Here is a 17,850-nt window from a genome sequence, read left to right as displayed (position 1 = left end):
TACATAGAGATACGGAAACAGCTATGTATCTGGTGATGGCCCTCACCTGCTTGTTTGGGTCAGCCAAAAACATCACCTAGACACCAGGTGGCAGCAYTAGATCCAGATAGAAACAATTGAGTTCAAAGATATTTGCATCTGGAATATTAGTTTGCTGACTTACAATAATAAAAAATCCCCACATATTGTGGAACACTCATACAGGCATATTTTTCCTCCTCTTTTTAATCTGCTAACTTATTGTTGCATAAATGCAGGTCTTCTTGGAATGAAAATAAAACCTCATGTGACCAAGTTAAAGTCATTTCCTTCAAATGAGTAAATGATACAGCTATGCAATCTAAGAAGGTAAGGGCTTTTTTAAAATTTCTTCATTGACTTAAGTGACTTTGCTTTTTCTGTATGTATTCGAAAATAAAATCCAGTAGAAACTTTAGCATAATGACTGGGCACTAACTATTCTGAGCTAGCAAGAAGCAAATGCCACATACGTTTACCACGACATGACTACGTGTAGTAGCACTCTCTGCACAGATATTGATCACAGGTCTAATGTTGCAGATAACATTCTGATTTGGAGGTTTGTCTGTAACTGCTATTTCTAATAGATGTAGCAACTTATTTTGGATTTAGTTATTTTAAAAATAGCAGTCAGGCTTCCTAAACTATGCTCAATATAATTATTTGAATATAAGTAATGCAGAGTTACATTCTTGTACTGTTTCAGAGAGCTTGTCACTGTCTAACACTGTTACAATGATTAGAACTTCCTAAGTATCTGCAACAAGGAATGCAGACTGTCTAGGAAACCCAACTCCATCCGGTACAATGAGAGAAGAGACACAGAAAAGACATATTTCTTCTTGTGCAATTGTTTCTTATACATTTTGCATTTCTGTCCAGGTATATTCAGTTTTGTTCGCACTTTATGGTTCAGTACAATGGCTATTACAGTTACTTTGTTAGACCTTCTCAAATCAAACTTAGCACAAATTTTTAGCCCAAACTTCTCATTGTATACCATCATTTTATGTATGCAAAAGAAATGGGAATAAAGGAAATTTATTTCTTTACATACATTTTGTTAGTGTTTTTGACTATTTCATGACTGAAGGCTTCATCTTCTGAGGCTGTTTCAATAGCTATCTCAGTCAACAGAAAGAAGGAAACTGAAATTTTTAAAGTGGACATTCATCCTTTAAAAAATAACTAATTATCAAGCACCTCCGCCAACATATCTGAAATTTAACGTACTTTATTCATGGAACTTTCACAAGGAAATAGATATAAGAAGTGAAAGATATCTGATAGACATGGAGAAACAAGAACTTTCCTGACCCATTATCATATTTGGCAGTTGAGATTCTGTTGTTGTTAGCTTCCCTCATCCTGCACCAACATCTGCATTTGAAAGCTCTTTTTCCTGACCTGTTGACTTAGTACATGGTGGGAAGTTCAGGGTGAAGTTACAGGAGATGGTGTAAGCTGATCTGACAGCTTGTTGATACTGAAAGGGGGAGTCACCATTCCTCCTCCTTTCAGCCAGGCATTCCTGAAGCTTACCACGCACCGGCTCTGGTGCTTGTTGGGCCCCTCAAATTGCTAACCAAGCAGAAAATACAAGTTTTATCTTGCTGAGCTAATAGTTTCTTGCCAGATGAGGATATAAATCAGCTCACTAAAAGGTCTAATGAGTGCTAGACTTTGAATAGTAGAATGGAGGCAGAACCATAAGGCTTAGACTAAGGAAAAGGTAGAAAAAAGAGGGAATACAACCTTTCACTTTTAAATTGTTCATCAAATCGCACACACAGTCTTTGTATGTTTATGATCTGTAAAAGGAAAAAGCTGTAAAAATTAACAACAAACACAGTCCACAGTCCAACTAGCACAGTTATTCTTGACAGGTAGGAGTGACCAGCACTGCAAAGAAACTAAAGTGCTTTCAATGAAAATACTTCAGAAAATCTTGATTTTGGCGCCCAGTAACACAAAATGTGGCCACAGCTCTATGATGGAATCGTGGTTTACTCAGTCCTGACAGGGTTATGCTGAATTAGAATTGCTCCAGTCTCAGAAAAGATTTTGTCAGAGACAAAGTCTAAGGTCCAGATTTTCAGCTACTTTGTTCCTGTGCTTTGGCAAAGAACAGGGATCATGACATCAAAGCAGCTTTAAGATTCCCATATGTTGTGCCATACAAAGGTCTGTGGTTGCTATAATTACACTCTGTCTCCTATAGCCCAAACCACAGAATACTGCAGGGCATTCTAGGTATCTCCCCCTCAGTATTCCAGTACACCCCATGACTGAGTACAGGACTGGTCTAAATCCCTTAGACAAGTTTTATTTGACTGAGAAAGCTTCCAGTGCAATTGGTATTCTCCAGTGGTGGTTTCCACCCAATTTAAAAGGACCCATACAAACCCAGATGGTTTTGATTAGCATAAGCCTTGTTTGTGCCAGAAGTCTGAAACTTCATCCTCCCCTGCCATTAGGAAGTGACACTGAGAAGAAGGGCAGGTCCTGCAGCACAGCAGCTGGCTGGCCAGCAGCCACAGATATTGGGGCTGGGTAGGAGACTGACAGAGCCGCTGGCATCAAACAACGCTAAACAGTGAAAATGCTCTCAGCAGCACGAAGCTTTAAAAGGAACTGAAGACAAAGGAACAGCACAATAAACCTTGGTTCCTTTGTCGCATTGCTGCCCCACACTTCAAAAATTTGGGGATCTCTGACTGAGCCCTGGTACACTCCAAAGCAGCTCTGGTAACCAGTGCCAAGAGCTACAGAGCTGCGATCTAGGAACTCCTGACTGCAGACTGACTGAGCAGCCAAACCAATCTGCCTTGCATACTACCCTGAATTTTTTTCACAGTTTCTTATCAAAATACTGACCAAATACAGGGAAGATCTTAAAAAACAAAGTTTGTTGCTGCCAAGGAATGATTGCTGCTAGCTAGCATTTATTTTTCCACAGTTATATTCAGGGCTGTTCAGGCTTGGTTGTCCTTTCGAGACAGACCAGATCAAGGAGTGGCGTATACAGTACATCATCCCAGGATAAATCCAGGGAGGCTCCATGACTCACTTCTGAGTCACTGCTCCTCCTCTGCTTCTTCCAGACTCTTGGGGGTGTACTAATTTATTGTCGGTCTGTATCTGCAGTAAATTATTACCCCCAGTTCAACTATCCTGTGCAGAAAGAATTAGGACAAACTCTGCTCATCCCTTGCCTCATAAAACATGTAAATAGGTGAGCAGATTCACTTTACTGCTGCACAGAGATGTTGGCCCTGGCAACTTGTGTAGAGATTTAAGAGAAATGGACAGAAGTGGAGGAGTTATTCTTCCTTGAATTACATGCTATCCAAATTGATTATTTGGAACTAGACTGTTTCTACAGCCCCCCCCCAAATCCCAATTACAAAACTAAGATTAACCTTTCAGAGGGTTATTTCTAAGAACATGGATAAAATAAGATAGTATGACTCAGATAACAGAAGGAGAATACATCATAGTTAAGCCACACAAATTGCTTTCACTGTCAGAATTCTAAAAAAACCAAGACCAAATAACTTTTTTTTTTCTCTTTAGCAAGACAATATTGAAGTATTCTGGCAAGGCTAGACAGGAAGCATTTAAATGATGTCTTCTTAGTCCCAAGCAAATCTTTGCTAGTAGGAATGCAAAGTTTAGGTTGGAAAGAAAAACAATAACTAAAATAAAAGCTTTAAATATATGCATATCCAAGATAAATACATTCAGAGAATCACAGAAAAGCATGAAAAGGTACTGAATAGCCATAGGCCTCTTCAGCTCTTTACATCTGAAGTACAGAAGCCTGAGGACACTGAGGGTATAGTAGAAATACATAGAAATATGATTTTTCCAGTGGCAGTGCTGATTTAAGAAGTTCTTTCCCCAAGTCATTCATCCTCATCCCCATGCTCACTTTTCCACCCCTTGGTTGTGGTTTCATGAGACAGTTTAATGGCAATACTGACTTAAGGTATAATCCTTTTGTCATCTCCAGCTCCTTATCCCCACCCTCCTGCCATAAGGTACTAGGCCACGCTGAGGCAACTGTTTGTATGGCCTTGTGGTAAGCTGAATCCAGGAACTCATTCAACTACAGAAACCTCAAACAGTTTTTGTAGGACGACAGTTAATCCAGATCAATTCCTTGATCCATTACACTGTGTGAACCTACAAAGAGTTGGGCTGGCCTAACCCAAGGCAGAATGTGAAGGCAATGTGTAGAAGAGGAAGGAGCTATGCTACTTATGCTAGTACTGCTATCAAATTAAATATTTAATGTAATCTTACTTTATGAATGAATTCTTGGTCCTGACAAAAAATGATCAAAAGACTGATCTCAAGCACGTAAGGTCGACCTACACCCAGTGAAGTATAAACACAACTAAGCATGTGAAAGAAAATTATTTTTACTTGTTCTTAGTATGATAAAACTAAGGAAACTTGATCTAACTGATGCTTATTTCTAATAGGTACTGATATATGCATAATCAAATATCACCTGTAGCCTGAAATGCTTGCAATCACATACCGTGCTTGATTGCCTTTGGTTCCTAAAAACAAGTAATAAGGAACCGTAGTCAATGGTTCAGGATATATTTGGATAAAACATTTGTTAACAATTCAATTCAATATGGACAGGCTTAAAATTCTGACACTTGTTTATTGTTTGCATTCCAACAGAGCACTCTTTTGATAAATATGCTACAATATAGATCACCTAGCAGCACGGGGTTCTGTCTGATCACCGCACAAAATACTTGCCAGCAATATACGTGGACTACACTGTAGGGCCTGGGAAACGGAAAGTGATTTTTACATATAGCAGAATTCTATGAAGACAAAAGGAAAATTTCAACTGTATCAGTTGGTATTTTACCAATGTTAGAAACTACAAAAATAAAATCATAACTGAAGAATGTCATCCTATAGAAAACAGAATTTCCCATGTTCCCACTGCATTAAAGAAATGAGTTACATCTTTTGGTTTTATCTTAGCAAGCTAAACAAAGAAAGTACTATTTAAAAACACAAAAAGCTCCTTAAGAATAGCTTTTCTGTTACATCACAGAAACCTCATTTGGGAAATTTAAGACTAGACGGAGAACAACTCTGAAATGGCAAGAAATGGACTGATAATACATTTTCCTGTTCTCTGGTTTCTGCGAAGCTATGGTCTAACATACAAAATTAGAAGTGATGTATTTTTGACTTAAGAGAAGTTTTGCAATTCCTAAAAATAGATTAAAAATTGGAACACTGAGGTGCAGCTGAATTTGGATTCTTCCTGTGTATAATCTGGCAGAAGGAAACAGCACCAGAGTTACCAAATGAGGCCAATTCATTCTCTGGAATGCAGCCGCACAAGTAACGGTGATTGATACTGACAGTGCTGCTTTCATGTAGCAATATCCCCGCCACCAGCTGTGCAACAGAAAGAAAGGACTCTCTGGAATTCACAACATTCCCCCTCTGATTAATCCCCAGCCTTCCTGCTGCGTGTGAATGAATTGTGCTAGGTATTCGTAGCTCTGCTGTGGGAGATTTGCCGATTTCTTTGAACCCCCTGGGGGGAAGTGATATAGAGAGCAAATAACCAGCATGCAGTACTGAAGTGATGTAATGAACAAGGGTATGAAAAACGCTTACCTCTGCTATACCCACACTTACTGTTCTTTTCTCGGTATGTTACCAGAATTGGATGCAAAGAAAAATTTCACTGTACTTCCAGATACTCCCGCTTTACAGACAATTTAAAAAGCATTCTCAGACCTCCTAGCTGGGTTTTATGCAGATCAGTTAAGTTACAAGATAAGACATAAATAATGTTTAAACTAAGATCTTGGTAACACAAAGACAACATGGTTGCTAACTGATATCATTAAATCTGAGAATAAAAATAGGTAAACCTATAAAAATAGGGCCTGTGAGGCCCCAAGACAAGTATAACCAGTGCCCTCCGGTGAAGGCCACACATCCTGTAGGACAAAACTCCTAAAAGCAAAAAAAGATCACTGTGATCTTCTGCCATACGTGTTACCACTTTATTTACTGGACAAAACCAGTAATTAACTCCTGTTGGGTAATTCAGGAAAGCCAATACAAAGAATATCTGGCTTCTTGAAAGGCTAGGTAATAATTAGGTATTAAATTAAAAAGTCATTTTAAAAATGATGAAAAAATATAGGTAGAACGGTAGGAATGCTCTGTAAGTGTTAGAAACTAATCCAAAACTTAGAACAGAGTCATTTAGGAAATCTTAGTGATTAAACAGATATCTAAGTACTATGTGAAAATGTACAAAAGCCCAACACTCATTGTTAAAACATAAAAAACTAAACACGCCATGATATATGTATTTATTCCTTGTATCCCTACATAAAATACTCTTGAATTCTAACTATAATCATACAGGTCTTGCTATAAAATAACACTGCTGTACTATTCTGATGCTTTAAAAAATGGTAAGGCTTCAAATACTCGTAATAAAGACAAACAGAAATTGTTAAGTATAGGTAAATCTTAGCATCACTTACTGTGTCTCTCCAAGTTAGTTTCTCTAAAAAAGAAATGTATTTTCCTGCAGTGCACCCTTGAAACAGCTCCAGTTTGTACTTTGAAGATTGTGAGGGTGGAAATGTGACAGATGATCTGATTCTTTTACCTGTGTTTCACAGGATAAACGTTATAGCTAGTAATCTCAGTAATTTAAAGATCAGAAAATATTGCAAGATTTTGTAATTTTTTACATTAGTTTTGTTATTGTTAAGTGCATGCTCTGAAATCTACTATATTTTTGAGAATATTTAAATATTACATTTATACATAAATTTAATAAATATAATTTATAATTAATTATAAAGAAAAAATAAACTGGCATCTGGATTATTTGGTCAATTATAAATATGAACCAGTTCTGAATATTGCATTGAAAAAATCATAGCAGATAACTCATGATCATGTGGTAGTGAGGAAAGAAATGATTCAAATATATTAAACTTCTGATATAATCCAAATCCATGTACAAAGCGCACTTGTTGGGTAAACCCAACTTGTTGGGTAATCTCCAGTTCTTTGTGGATTAATTACTCAGTCCAGCCAACAGCCTGCACTTTTGCCTTAGTCCTTTTCCGTGAATGGGTGGACTGTGAAACTGTTATTCCGAGCAGTTGTAACTAAACCCATTAGCTTTGTTGGGACCTATGTAAATTATCTGTTCTGCAATGCAGTGAGCTCACAGTTCAGTTGACCCTGTCTCTCATTTCCTCCTCTTTTTTAATACCCTGATATTGTTTTAGACTCAGATTACATAACCTTTTTCACTAATTTTGTACCTTAGTGAATGTTGCTCCAGAGTTCTGAAGAATCAGAATGCTGCTAGAATTCTGGTATAAAATTCTCAGCATAATAGCCACTTTTGCAATAGATGATGACTACTCTGGCATTAATAAAGCTGTTAAATATACTGCTGTTCTTCTACTGAGACCAGAGGATGATGGTCGGAGACCTAAAAACAAAAATAGAATAGCTGGGACACATTTTCAAAGCTAAATACATAATAACTGGAAATCTCTTTGAGGTTTTGYGAACAATTTCATTCTGCTACACACCACATACGGCAGTCATCGTTTCTTAGCTTTCTAGAATATCTTCCAAGCAAACATTTCAAACTTCTTTGTTTACAAAGACTCTTAGGCCACCAACGTGCGAAGGATTACTGGAGGGGCAAAGAGGGCTACCTCCTCAGTCCCCCAGCACCATCTGCCGCGGGACGCACTCAGTGTCACATACCAGGAGACAAACTGATGCTCCATCTCTTCTCTCCAGTATCAGGGGAACATTCACCCTTAGTCACTGGTACTTACCATCTCAGCTTCAAAAACAGAGGAAACCAAGACAGCATAATGAAGTGATTTGCTTAGTGTCACAAAGGAGGGCCAGGTCTAAAATGAGGGTGTTTCTGCTTCCAGTTACAGAGCTCCATTTCTTATATTCCTTATTTTACAGTGCTGTTATAAGTATTGGATTAAACTATATATTGCAAAGACAAAATTTAAATTTCCTTCAATTTCTTTAGCACTGCTCATTCAGTTATCCAGAATACCTTCTTTAAAGTACCAGGTTGCTTCCAATTAGAAAGCTTGTATTCTTTTTTTACTTTTTTTTACTAACAATAACAGCTAAAAATATCCCCGTCAGGACTGAGAACCCACTGTGTCAGGTGTTTTTTGCCTTCTCAAATGATTAAATTGTGGCCATGAAGGATGAACGCTGAAAAAAGAATCTTATCTGACAAAATGGGTGAAATTTGAAGGCCTCTTTTATGCAACAGAGAGCCTGAGAGCTGCAAAGGAACCATAGGTGACCCTAGTTCAAAAAGATTTCAAATCAAAAGATCTATCCAGTGACTTAGATAGAGGCTTCAAGATGGCTTTATCCATTGCTGTGTTTTAACAGCTGTATTGATCAACTTCTGTGAGCTTACAGTCCTCACTTTCCAGCCCAGCTGAAGAGCTCCCCTGCAGTGCTGGTGCCTGTAGTCACTGAATAAATGTTTCTCACACCACAACTCAATTAAGTCAAGGATATCAGGGGGAAGATGATCCAAGTAATTCCCTAACCTTTGTAGCAGAGGTAACCCACAGGAGGCTGGAGAATTCAAAACCTTTTCACCAGTCTTAAAATGTACCTCAAGATTTTACAAGGCGTTTTGACTCTTTATGCTTTTTCATCCCTTTTCTGGTGATGTTAGCTGTTCATTCTATTTCACAATCATTTTCATGGAGCATATATATAATTTGTAGTGCACCAAACTAAGCTAAACATGTTACTGACAACTAAACCTCTAACAAAGCAGTGTAGCACTATATAATGTTGCAAGAGAACACATTCGAATCAAGTATAAAACATTTCCAGTATGAAGATGCAACAGAATTTGTTGCAAAGATTTATATTAAAAAAAAGCATCAAGTAAAAGGATCTGAGATGACTATTAATTTTTTATCATGTTTCCATTTTAGTTGTAAATACTCACATAGGTGGTTTTCAGCAGGAAAAATTTAAGCTATTTGATGTGCAAGTTCTTTGCTTCTTAAAGATTGTGGTTTTCTGGTCCTGACGCACTCCACAGATTTAAATGTTGTAGCGATTTTTTAGAGCAGCAGTTTTAAGCTTTATAGGTGCACCCTGTTCTTCCTGTTGCTCCAGATCAGTAACAATGCTGTTACTTCAAAATAAAACATGTTACCAACTAATGTATCTTTGAAAAAAACAAGTAGCAGCAACAAAAAATCCCTGTTTTTTATGAGAATATTAACTAGGAGTCAAGAGAACATTGAATGCCAAGTGGATCAGGAAAGCAGTAATTGGAAAGAGATTTTATAGTATCACTGTAATATCTTGGATGGCAGTAATTTACCTAATCTTATATGTATGGTTTAATATTCGGTCTCTCCTAATGCAATATCACTGAAATAACTTGCTGAAATTTTGCATCGTAATTCAAAATAGAGATATTCTACACAGCATGGTACATTTCAGGGAGTTAAAAACTCAGGCATGTCTTTGTCTTCAAAAAATGTTTTAATTTATTTCAAAATAATCCAACTTTGCTGAGGAGCTAAATTTTAGCTTTCTGAGAGAAGGAAGAGAGTAACTTTTAAGTCTTTGAAAAGAAACACTAATTTTTGCAAATTTTTGAGGATAACATTATGGCTTTTCTGGATAATATCAGTGGCAGGGTGGAACTGAGCATTTGGGAGTTGGCGGCTAAACATTGTGAATTAGTTATATGTATATGCATGCACTAGGTACATGAATGGAATGTACTAACCACACTTTCGAAATAAATTTTAATCTTTCTTCCTTCTGAGCAGATTTTTCATTACAAATAAACACTAAGGGAGTGGAGAACTCACTTCAACACATATGGATAGTGAATTTACCAAAAAATACTGAAAATGCTTGAAGTAAATCTAGGGAACCAAGTATAACCTTAGCATAGCTACAAGGATTTCAGGAATTTCTGGGCGTAAATTCAGTCAACAGAATCTTTACAACAATGACCAATTATTATGGTGGGTTTTTTCCTTTCAATTCTGATTCATTTCTTATTATTTGTGGCAACTGCAACTTATAGCAATCTCTTTTCACTACCACACATTCTACAAAGGTAATATTAAAGAGATTCAAACGAAAAAGGAAAAGAATCCTATATGATGAGGCATTCTGTCCCCCCCTTCATCACAGACATCTGAAGTAACTTTAAAAGAATGGTCATTTTTCCCCCATAATTTATGTTGCTTTTTCTCCTTTTTGTATTTCAAAGAGATTTAGCAATGAAAATGGAAAATCATTTTCTCTTTTTACACCTTACGCAGTAGCATGATACTGCAGTATTTCAGTTGCAAATACCAGCATACATATACACACATATATAAATGTGTGTGTATATATATATACATATACACACACTTTTATTTTTTATATATTATTTATATATGTATGCTTTTTAACTCAATTGCGACAGCAAAATTGAACATCTAATCTTTCTTCTGATTAGGCTGTTTTAAAGTGGTTAAATCCTCAACATTGTAAACAGGAATCAATTAAACCCTTTACTTAAATGCACACAAACTTTCCAACATGGACCTCTTCCCTTCCCAACCAGAGGAATGTCGTGTCGACTATACATGACTGGAGAGAGTGGATAACTGATGAGCCCATCCACTGAAAGAGAGACCAGGCTACCCTGGGGCTGCTGGCTCTGGGCAGAGCACTGGGCCTGTTTTAAGAGAAATGTTCCAAGAAAAAAAATTCCTGAAGAAGTTACTAGGAAAGAAAGGAGAAGATGTTAAACAACACATCATTTTTAGCTTTACTGTGCAATCAAAGGCATAGTTAYTCTGACAAGCCTCTAACTTTCCCATGCATTCTAATACTGAACTGCAATCCCCCACTGTCAAACATGAGACAGAGACAGCTGCTTATTTAACAACCTCTCCAAATTTTAAGCAATTTGCTCTTAGTAATGAGACTATTTCCATCTCCTCCACTGCACTTTGATGCACTTTGAAAAAAACCTCCAGCAACCCTACTGCAAAAAACAGTGTAAAAATAGTTACATAATAACCACATTGTACTATGAGTCAAAACTAAACATTACAGTACTCAAATAATAAAACTCATCTACAGACAGCCAAGATTGCAACAGTGGACTTCTATCCGATTTCATAGGCTCTATGACTCATTTTATATCCAATTCAAATACAGACCCTACTCCTCAAGCTAGTGGTAGACTGTGCAGAACCCAAGTAAGGGAGAGTATGCAAAGGTATTTCCACTTTCTTTTTGTAAGCCCCTGATCCTGCAAGAGCCTTGGGTTGGGTTGGGTTGATTCCCTTGCACTGTATTAGAGTAGTCAAAAATACACCTATCTTCACAACGTAYTTGGAGCAGAATGTCAAGTTATTCAAGATATTCAAAACTTGACTGGACACGGTCCTGGGCAGCTGCTCCAGGTGACCCTGCGTGACSGTGGGCTGGACCAGGCGATCTCCAGAGGTCCCTGCCAGCCTCRGCTGCCTGGTGGTTCTGTGAAGGCTCTAGTCAATGGGAATACAGTTGCTTATTTTTCTGTATTTTACGTTTGTAAATGTGTTTAATGCACATATTGTATAGCACTGCACTGATATAATCTAACTTCTACAGTCATTACCAGTAAGATATTTATTAGCTGTAGCAAAAAYAACAACCAAAATCACATACTGTATCAGATTCTAGTCACCGCTCCACATATATATGCTAACCTCACCTAACTCTTACTTACTTTTCTTATATGTACTAGTAACCTGACAAAGTACTTAAGGAGCTTCCAACGCATTTAACTCACTTACTAAAATTCTGAAAAGGTGAGAAAGATAGGACAGAAAACTACTTGAAGGGCTTTTCTTAGTGATTTTTGTACTCTGTCGCATTTTCCTCTTTTTGTGGCACTCAGTCACAGTAGATAATATTTTTAKCTCTTTCCATGTTACATGGTTGCAAACATTGTTGACAGAAACTGTCAACACCCACCACTAATAAATATGATGTCAGTTCACTGGCATAAACACCTTTTCACATTAATGCAGACCATCTACTTAAGGGGATTTTAATGATGCAACTATATTGAGAGTTACACCAGTGGAAACTAATAATATCTCAGGTTACTAGATCATATTCTAAAGGGATATATAAAAAGAAATGGTACACATTAAAAGCTGACAAGTGATAAAGAGTCTAAATTGAGGTAATATATGCATCTAGGAGCTGTAGATACACACAGATTTAGAACTACACATTTAGGTTCAATTCTTAATTTGAAACTTAACTTTCAAGCAAACATTTTCCTAACAACAGAAAACAAGTATGTCRCATCTGCCACAACTGTATTGTACATAATAGCAGTTCCTACAGCATCAATATTATATTTACTTAATGATTCATTCTCTTCCTCTGTATGTTATTTAACTATCCTAACAACYTCCAATTACCAATTACTAGCTAGAAATGGCCTTAAAAAACATGTTCAAGGGACTCTAAAGATTCCAACATGGTCCGAGGCTTTGGTATCACCACACATCAGCAAACATTTGCACAAGAGAATAAATCAGCACTTTTCCTAAACTAAAATACCAATGAGAAGCCTAAGTGTTTAGAGTTTAGAATTCTCTATCTCCTCCAAACAATAAAAAGATTTCAGATGACTTCAGAAGACTCTTGATCAGGCCTTTAAAACAGAGAAAGCAATGTATCTTCAAATAGCTGTTTCATGCTGAAACTGTAAAACAGTTTCTCAGGCACCATTCAGTGATTTCAGATAACCACACAGGTAAAATCAGCAAGTGATTTGCCAGGTCTGCAAATTTAAACCAAACTGTGAAAGTCAAGTTTACTTCTTTCTTCTGATTTTGGTATAMTCATGAGTTAATCTGGATTCTCAGAATCAAATTCTGTTCTCATCAGCTTGTATCAATGCAATTCAGGACAGACTCTGGTCCTGCAACCGGGAATCATACRCACTGTTAGATTATGCCCTAACTAGAATATAATTCTGCTCCTTTAGCTCTGTGCATTTTACAGAAATAAGACAAATCATAAATCCATATTTTTCAGTAATGTAAGCAAGTGATTGATGCTACTACACACTTCTTGTCTTCTCCAAATGAGCTATGTTTCCATAACTACTTTTCCTGTCCAGCCGTGTAATTATTCCTCTCACAAAGAGTTTACAAAAAGAAGAGACAAATGCAAATCCAACTGCCACGGAGTTGACTGTCACATCTTTCCCTCATCCCCTTCAATTTCTCCCAGGAGTTTGGTCTCCAACATTTTTTGAGTAAAGAGGCAGAGTCTGAGGCAGAAGAGCTTCCATATATAAACTGAGTTGCCTAGGACTTCACTCTTTGGGGAATTTCTTTTTTAAAGTATTCCCAACACACGTGTAGCCTTACCTAACAGTCTTCTACCTTGAAAGATGAATGAAGTGGTGTGAAAATCTCTCAGTTGCTAAAATTTAGAGCCCAGACTAGGTCATGTGAGCGTTCTTGCCTCTCCTCCACTCATTTCCCCAAGCTATCCAAATTTCATGTAAACACATACCTTCCTCCTTCTGTTTCTCACTTTTCCACACCACATTCCAGCCACAGCAGACAACATTTCTCAGCAGAAACAAAGAGGTGGCTACCTACAAAAGCTTATTTCAACTCAAAGAGAATAATCTCCCAATGCTCCCTCTGCAGTCAATGCAGGAATGGCCACGGCCACGCGATTCTCATGGGTTAGGTTAGTTCTGTTCCCCTCTCAGCAGTGACTGTGGAGGTGGGTTAGTCCTACCRGGCGAAAGGAGTAGCCCAGGAGTTAACCTCCAGGAGCATCTAGACACCTCCCTGCCCAGGTCTCCCTTCTCTACGGCTGTGATAACTGACATCTTGCGGCACTTGCACTAATGCATCTCTCCTCAAAAAACCAGCAGTGAAGTGACAGAAATACCACAGCAAGAGGTCCTGGACTGTAAATCCTCTCTTCACAGCTTAAGGCTTTGYATTTTCATGCACTTTTCCTGGAGACTGACTGACAGTCAGGAAAGGCTAAACTGGAGTTAAAAAACATTGTGATCCTGCTTTTCCATATGTGAAAAATAAATATAGATGAGAGTTTGATGCTAATTATTATTTTTTTATAGGTGGTGTAATACAGCTACTGTGTGGTATAGCTGTAATGAATGAAACAAATATAATGAAAACATCCATGACTAAATCGATCATCACAACTCTTTACACAATTTGTGGCGGTATACCTGACTCTTCACAGCTCTATCTGGGATTTATAAATCCCCAAATCGCTCAACATAGGAAACTTAATAGTATCGGACCAGCTCTTGTCTGATATAAAGTCAATGGAACTAAAGGGATTTAATGTCCTTCCATTTGTTTACGTTCACTGAGGATCTGAGTTTTAATTTCTCCCATGTTTAGTCTCACATCTTTAAACCAGACCAGTTCATTTAACTCCTTGAGTTCTCTCATACCTTCTGGCAACTAAACTAAGCTTCTTAACATTTCATATCACTTCCAGACACTATGCACAGCATACCTGCCAAGGCTCAGCTGTTCCTTCTGTACTTCTTTTTATGATCAAGTGACCAAAGACAATTACTTTCTGTCAAATTTGTTTTGAATCAATTGAGCCTATTTTAGAATTATGTAAGGCCTGAAAAATGCTGTGGGACTGCTTGAGTCTGTTAGCACTTTTAAGTAAACAAACAAAACCTGCTTTAATTTAGACAGATTTCTAGGCCATGATTGTCGGAACACCACTAAAAGCTTTTGTGTATTAAAAACAAAATCTAAATAAGAAACAGAAGCTACATAAGGAGCAGGGCTTTGTGGGAACCTTCCTGCCTTTGGTATGACAATCCAAAAGTGTGTTCTGGTTTCCCCCAGCATCCGGTGCACTTAAGCAAGTTTCTAAATAAAGTTGAGCAGAAACTTCACTCGCAAACTTTACTGTTCCTTAAATGGCATGTCTTTTTTTTTCCCCTTTAGCTTTGTTGGCATAGCTGCAATTCATGTTAAAGTAGGCAACCACATTAACATTTTTCCTAAATGCTAGTCTATATATTCTAAATACTCAGTGTTAGAACGTCTCTAAAATAAGCGCTTAAAGTAACAACTGCAAACACTTGCACAACACTTCATCCATTCAGAAAAGCTATTTTTTCTTACCTCAATTTCCCTTCAGTATTCATTATGGAAAGGATATTCCATGCTATGCCAATAAAGAAAGGCTAGATTTCAGCTTGAGGACTAACATAAATAAATTGGAATCTATTGGCTCCTAATTACAGAATTTGTTATTCACAGCAGGCTGCCTACCAGTACAAAAACCCCCTGATAACTGATGCCTTATCTTCATGATAAACATTAACTTAGACATATGTCAAGGCTGAAATGCAATTAGAATAATGTGTATTTATTTTTACACTGAGCAAGCAGTGTTCAGCTTTCATCAGAATAATGTTTAAACCCCTTTTAAACCAGTGTAAAAGTAACCTGTATTATGTATAGTTTATTCTGATTATGAACATATATTCTATCTACTGGAAAACAAGTCAAATAACATAAGCCAATACATTAACTGCAAAAGGTATTCTTAAAAACAAAATCTCAGCAAATTAACTTCATATAAACTGAAATCCCTATGCAGTGCTAGAGTTTTAGAGATAATGTATCTCACAAGTCTAACAATTATGGAAGATGAGATAAGAAGCATGAAAATTATAATTAACAGTAGTCATGATAATATATTCACAAAACAAAGTACTAAAAACATCTTATGATGCCAGGGAAATGATATATGGGTCAAAAAAAAACCCAACACCCAATTCTCACTTTAAATACACATTCAAGCATTTGCATCAGCAATTCCTCTGCAGAATGCTGAGCACCAGCATATTGTCACTATCAGCAACACATCTCTCAAGTTTTAACCTCCACAAATGTGTTGTACTTGCTTTAGATGAATTTCTGTCACCACTCTTTCTTCTGCATTATCACCTGCCCCACAGAGAGCACAAAAATTCACATAAAATCCCCCAGGAAATGCAAAGAACGTCATAAAGCTGCAAAGTGTCTTATGGCTCTCATCTTCAGTCTTTACACGTTTTCAAGCTGGTGGGAGAAGAGAGTTCTGGTTATACCATAGAGATAGGGAAGACATGAACCAGAGGTATTGACAGCAACCGCAACCGATTTCCAAACCCAGCTTGAATGATGTAGTAGGTTGTTAATATCACATATGGGTTATACTAGCAACCTTTCAGTGGCTGTATCTGTGCCTACAACACGCTTCCAGAYAGGGATAGAAATTTTTGTTCAACAGTTTCAGTATCAGTAACCACTGATATCAGTATCAGTCCACCACTTGCACCATTCTGATCTGCCCAGAAAGAATTAATGAGCATTTTAGGAGACTGCAAGTCAGATCTGTAATCCTGCTTTTCTTTTTTTGAAGGGATTCTTTACAAGAGCAGAACCCCCTTCTTTCCCCGCCCAATTTAAACACGATCCTCTTCTACCTCTGAAGTGTTTATATTGCCCTTAAGTGCTACATTTTCACTTAGTCCGAGAACAGTTCTGACAGTTCCTTCCATAGCTGCCACTGGGTTCTGAGCGCCAGACCTTCGGGATAGATCTTAATCTTTCCAGTTAAATAAAGAAAAAAAACACATTAGCTAACAGATTCAACTGAACTTTATGCTCTATACGGCCAAACCACTAGAGGGAGATAGACTCTTAGACTTTTAATAACTACAGCCGAATGCTACGCAGGGCAATAACAACGGTTTCAACAAATTCTCCATTCATCGATTTTCTTAATGCAGAGGAGAGCAATATCAAAGAGAATCCTATCTATTTGAAGTATGAAAAAAAAATATTTTAAATTATTATAGGTCAGTGAATCTTAATTATCATTGTCAACATTTTTTAGTAACACATACAACTTATTTACTTACACATCCTTTTTTTCTGCCCGTGCTGGATAGTTACGTTCACCGATGTATTAGTCATTGCTTAATTATGCCTAAGAAGCCTTATTAATATGTATGCATAAAGAGCTATCTGGCAGGAACGCATTTTAATGAAGTCGCTGGGAGGCAACAAGCTGTAATTTCTAGAAGGTTATGCCGTGACTAACAATAGCGAACTGGCTGARGCAGCCCAGAAACAGTGTGAGGCATGGAAGCCAAATTTCAAACTCATTTTATATTTTAGTTATAAACTCAATCGGCAAGCCTTTGGCTGACTGAAGTGTCGGAGAATCGAACGGTTTAAAACTATTCTTGACAGGAAAAGTGTCAGTAAAAACGTAGCCTGCAAGTTTCCAGCAGTGTTACCTGCAGCACGTGCAATTATCTTACCTGAAAGGAAGATGTTGAAAACTAGACATTTTGTGACCATTCCTTAACATCCTGCAGTTAACGGTGACCGAACCACAAATGTATTTTTTGTGAGGCTACAGTATGGCCTGTATCATTCAGCGTTTTTTTAAAGAGTACGTAATTTAAAAATCAAATACGTATGCTGTGTATATATTGTACTTATTTCCTAGAGCAGCAATTCGCTTGGCTCTTTTTTTTTTGGGGGGGGGGGGTTGGTAATGGCTATGGCGCATTTTGAGGCGGGCGAAGGGAGATACCTGAGCGCCGGTGAGCGCGCCGCCGGGGCGCTGAGGAGAAGGAGGAGGAGGAAGAGGAGGAAGGCGGCGGCG

At 37.6% G+C, this 17,850-nt stretch overlaps 1 protein-coding gene across 1 annotated transcript in view; it reads right to left on the bottom strand.

The window, feature by feature from the left end:
* Positions 1 to 17,717, bottom strand: part of WLS (wntless Wnt ligand secretion mediator) — a 69,494-nt gene extending 51,777 nt beyond the window's left edge. The window contains exon 1 of the mRNA XM_026074572.1: positions 17,501 to 17,717. Within this exon, the coding sequence (XP_025930357.1) occupies positions 17,501 to 17,540 (40 nt within the window). The 5' untranslated portion in view covers positions 17,541 to 17,717. The remainder of the gene's footprint in view (positions 1 to 17,500) is intronic.
* Positions 17,718 to 17,850: the final 133 nt, after the last annotated feature.

This window comes from Apteryx rowi, unplaced genomic scaffold, assembly GCF_003343035.1.
Source record: "Apteryx rowi isolate R43461 unplaced genomic scaffold, aptRow1 scaffold_39, whole genome shotgun sequence".
In the NCBI taxonomy this organism is placed as follows: Eukaryota; Metazoa; Chordata; class Aves; order Apterygiformes; family Apterygidae; genus Apteryx; species Apteryx rowi.
The sequence above is the reverse complement of the archived record's forward strand: the minus strand, read 5'-3'. Positions and strand labels throughout refer to the sequence as shown.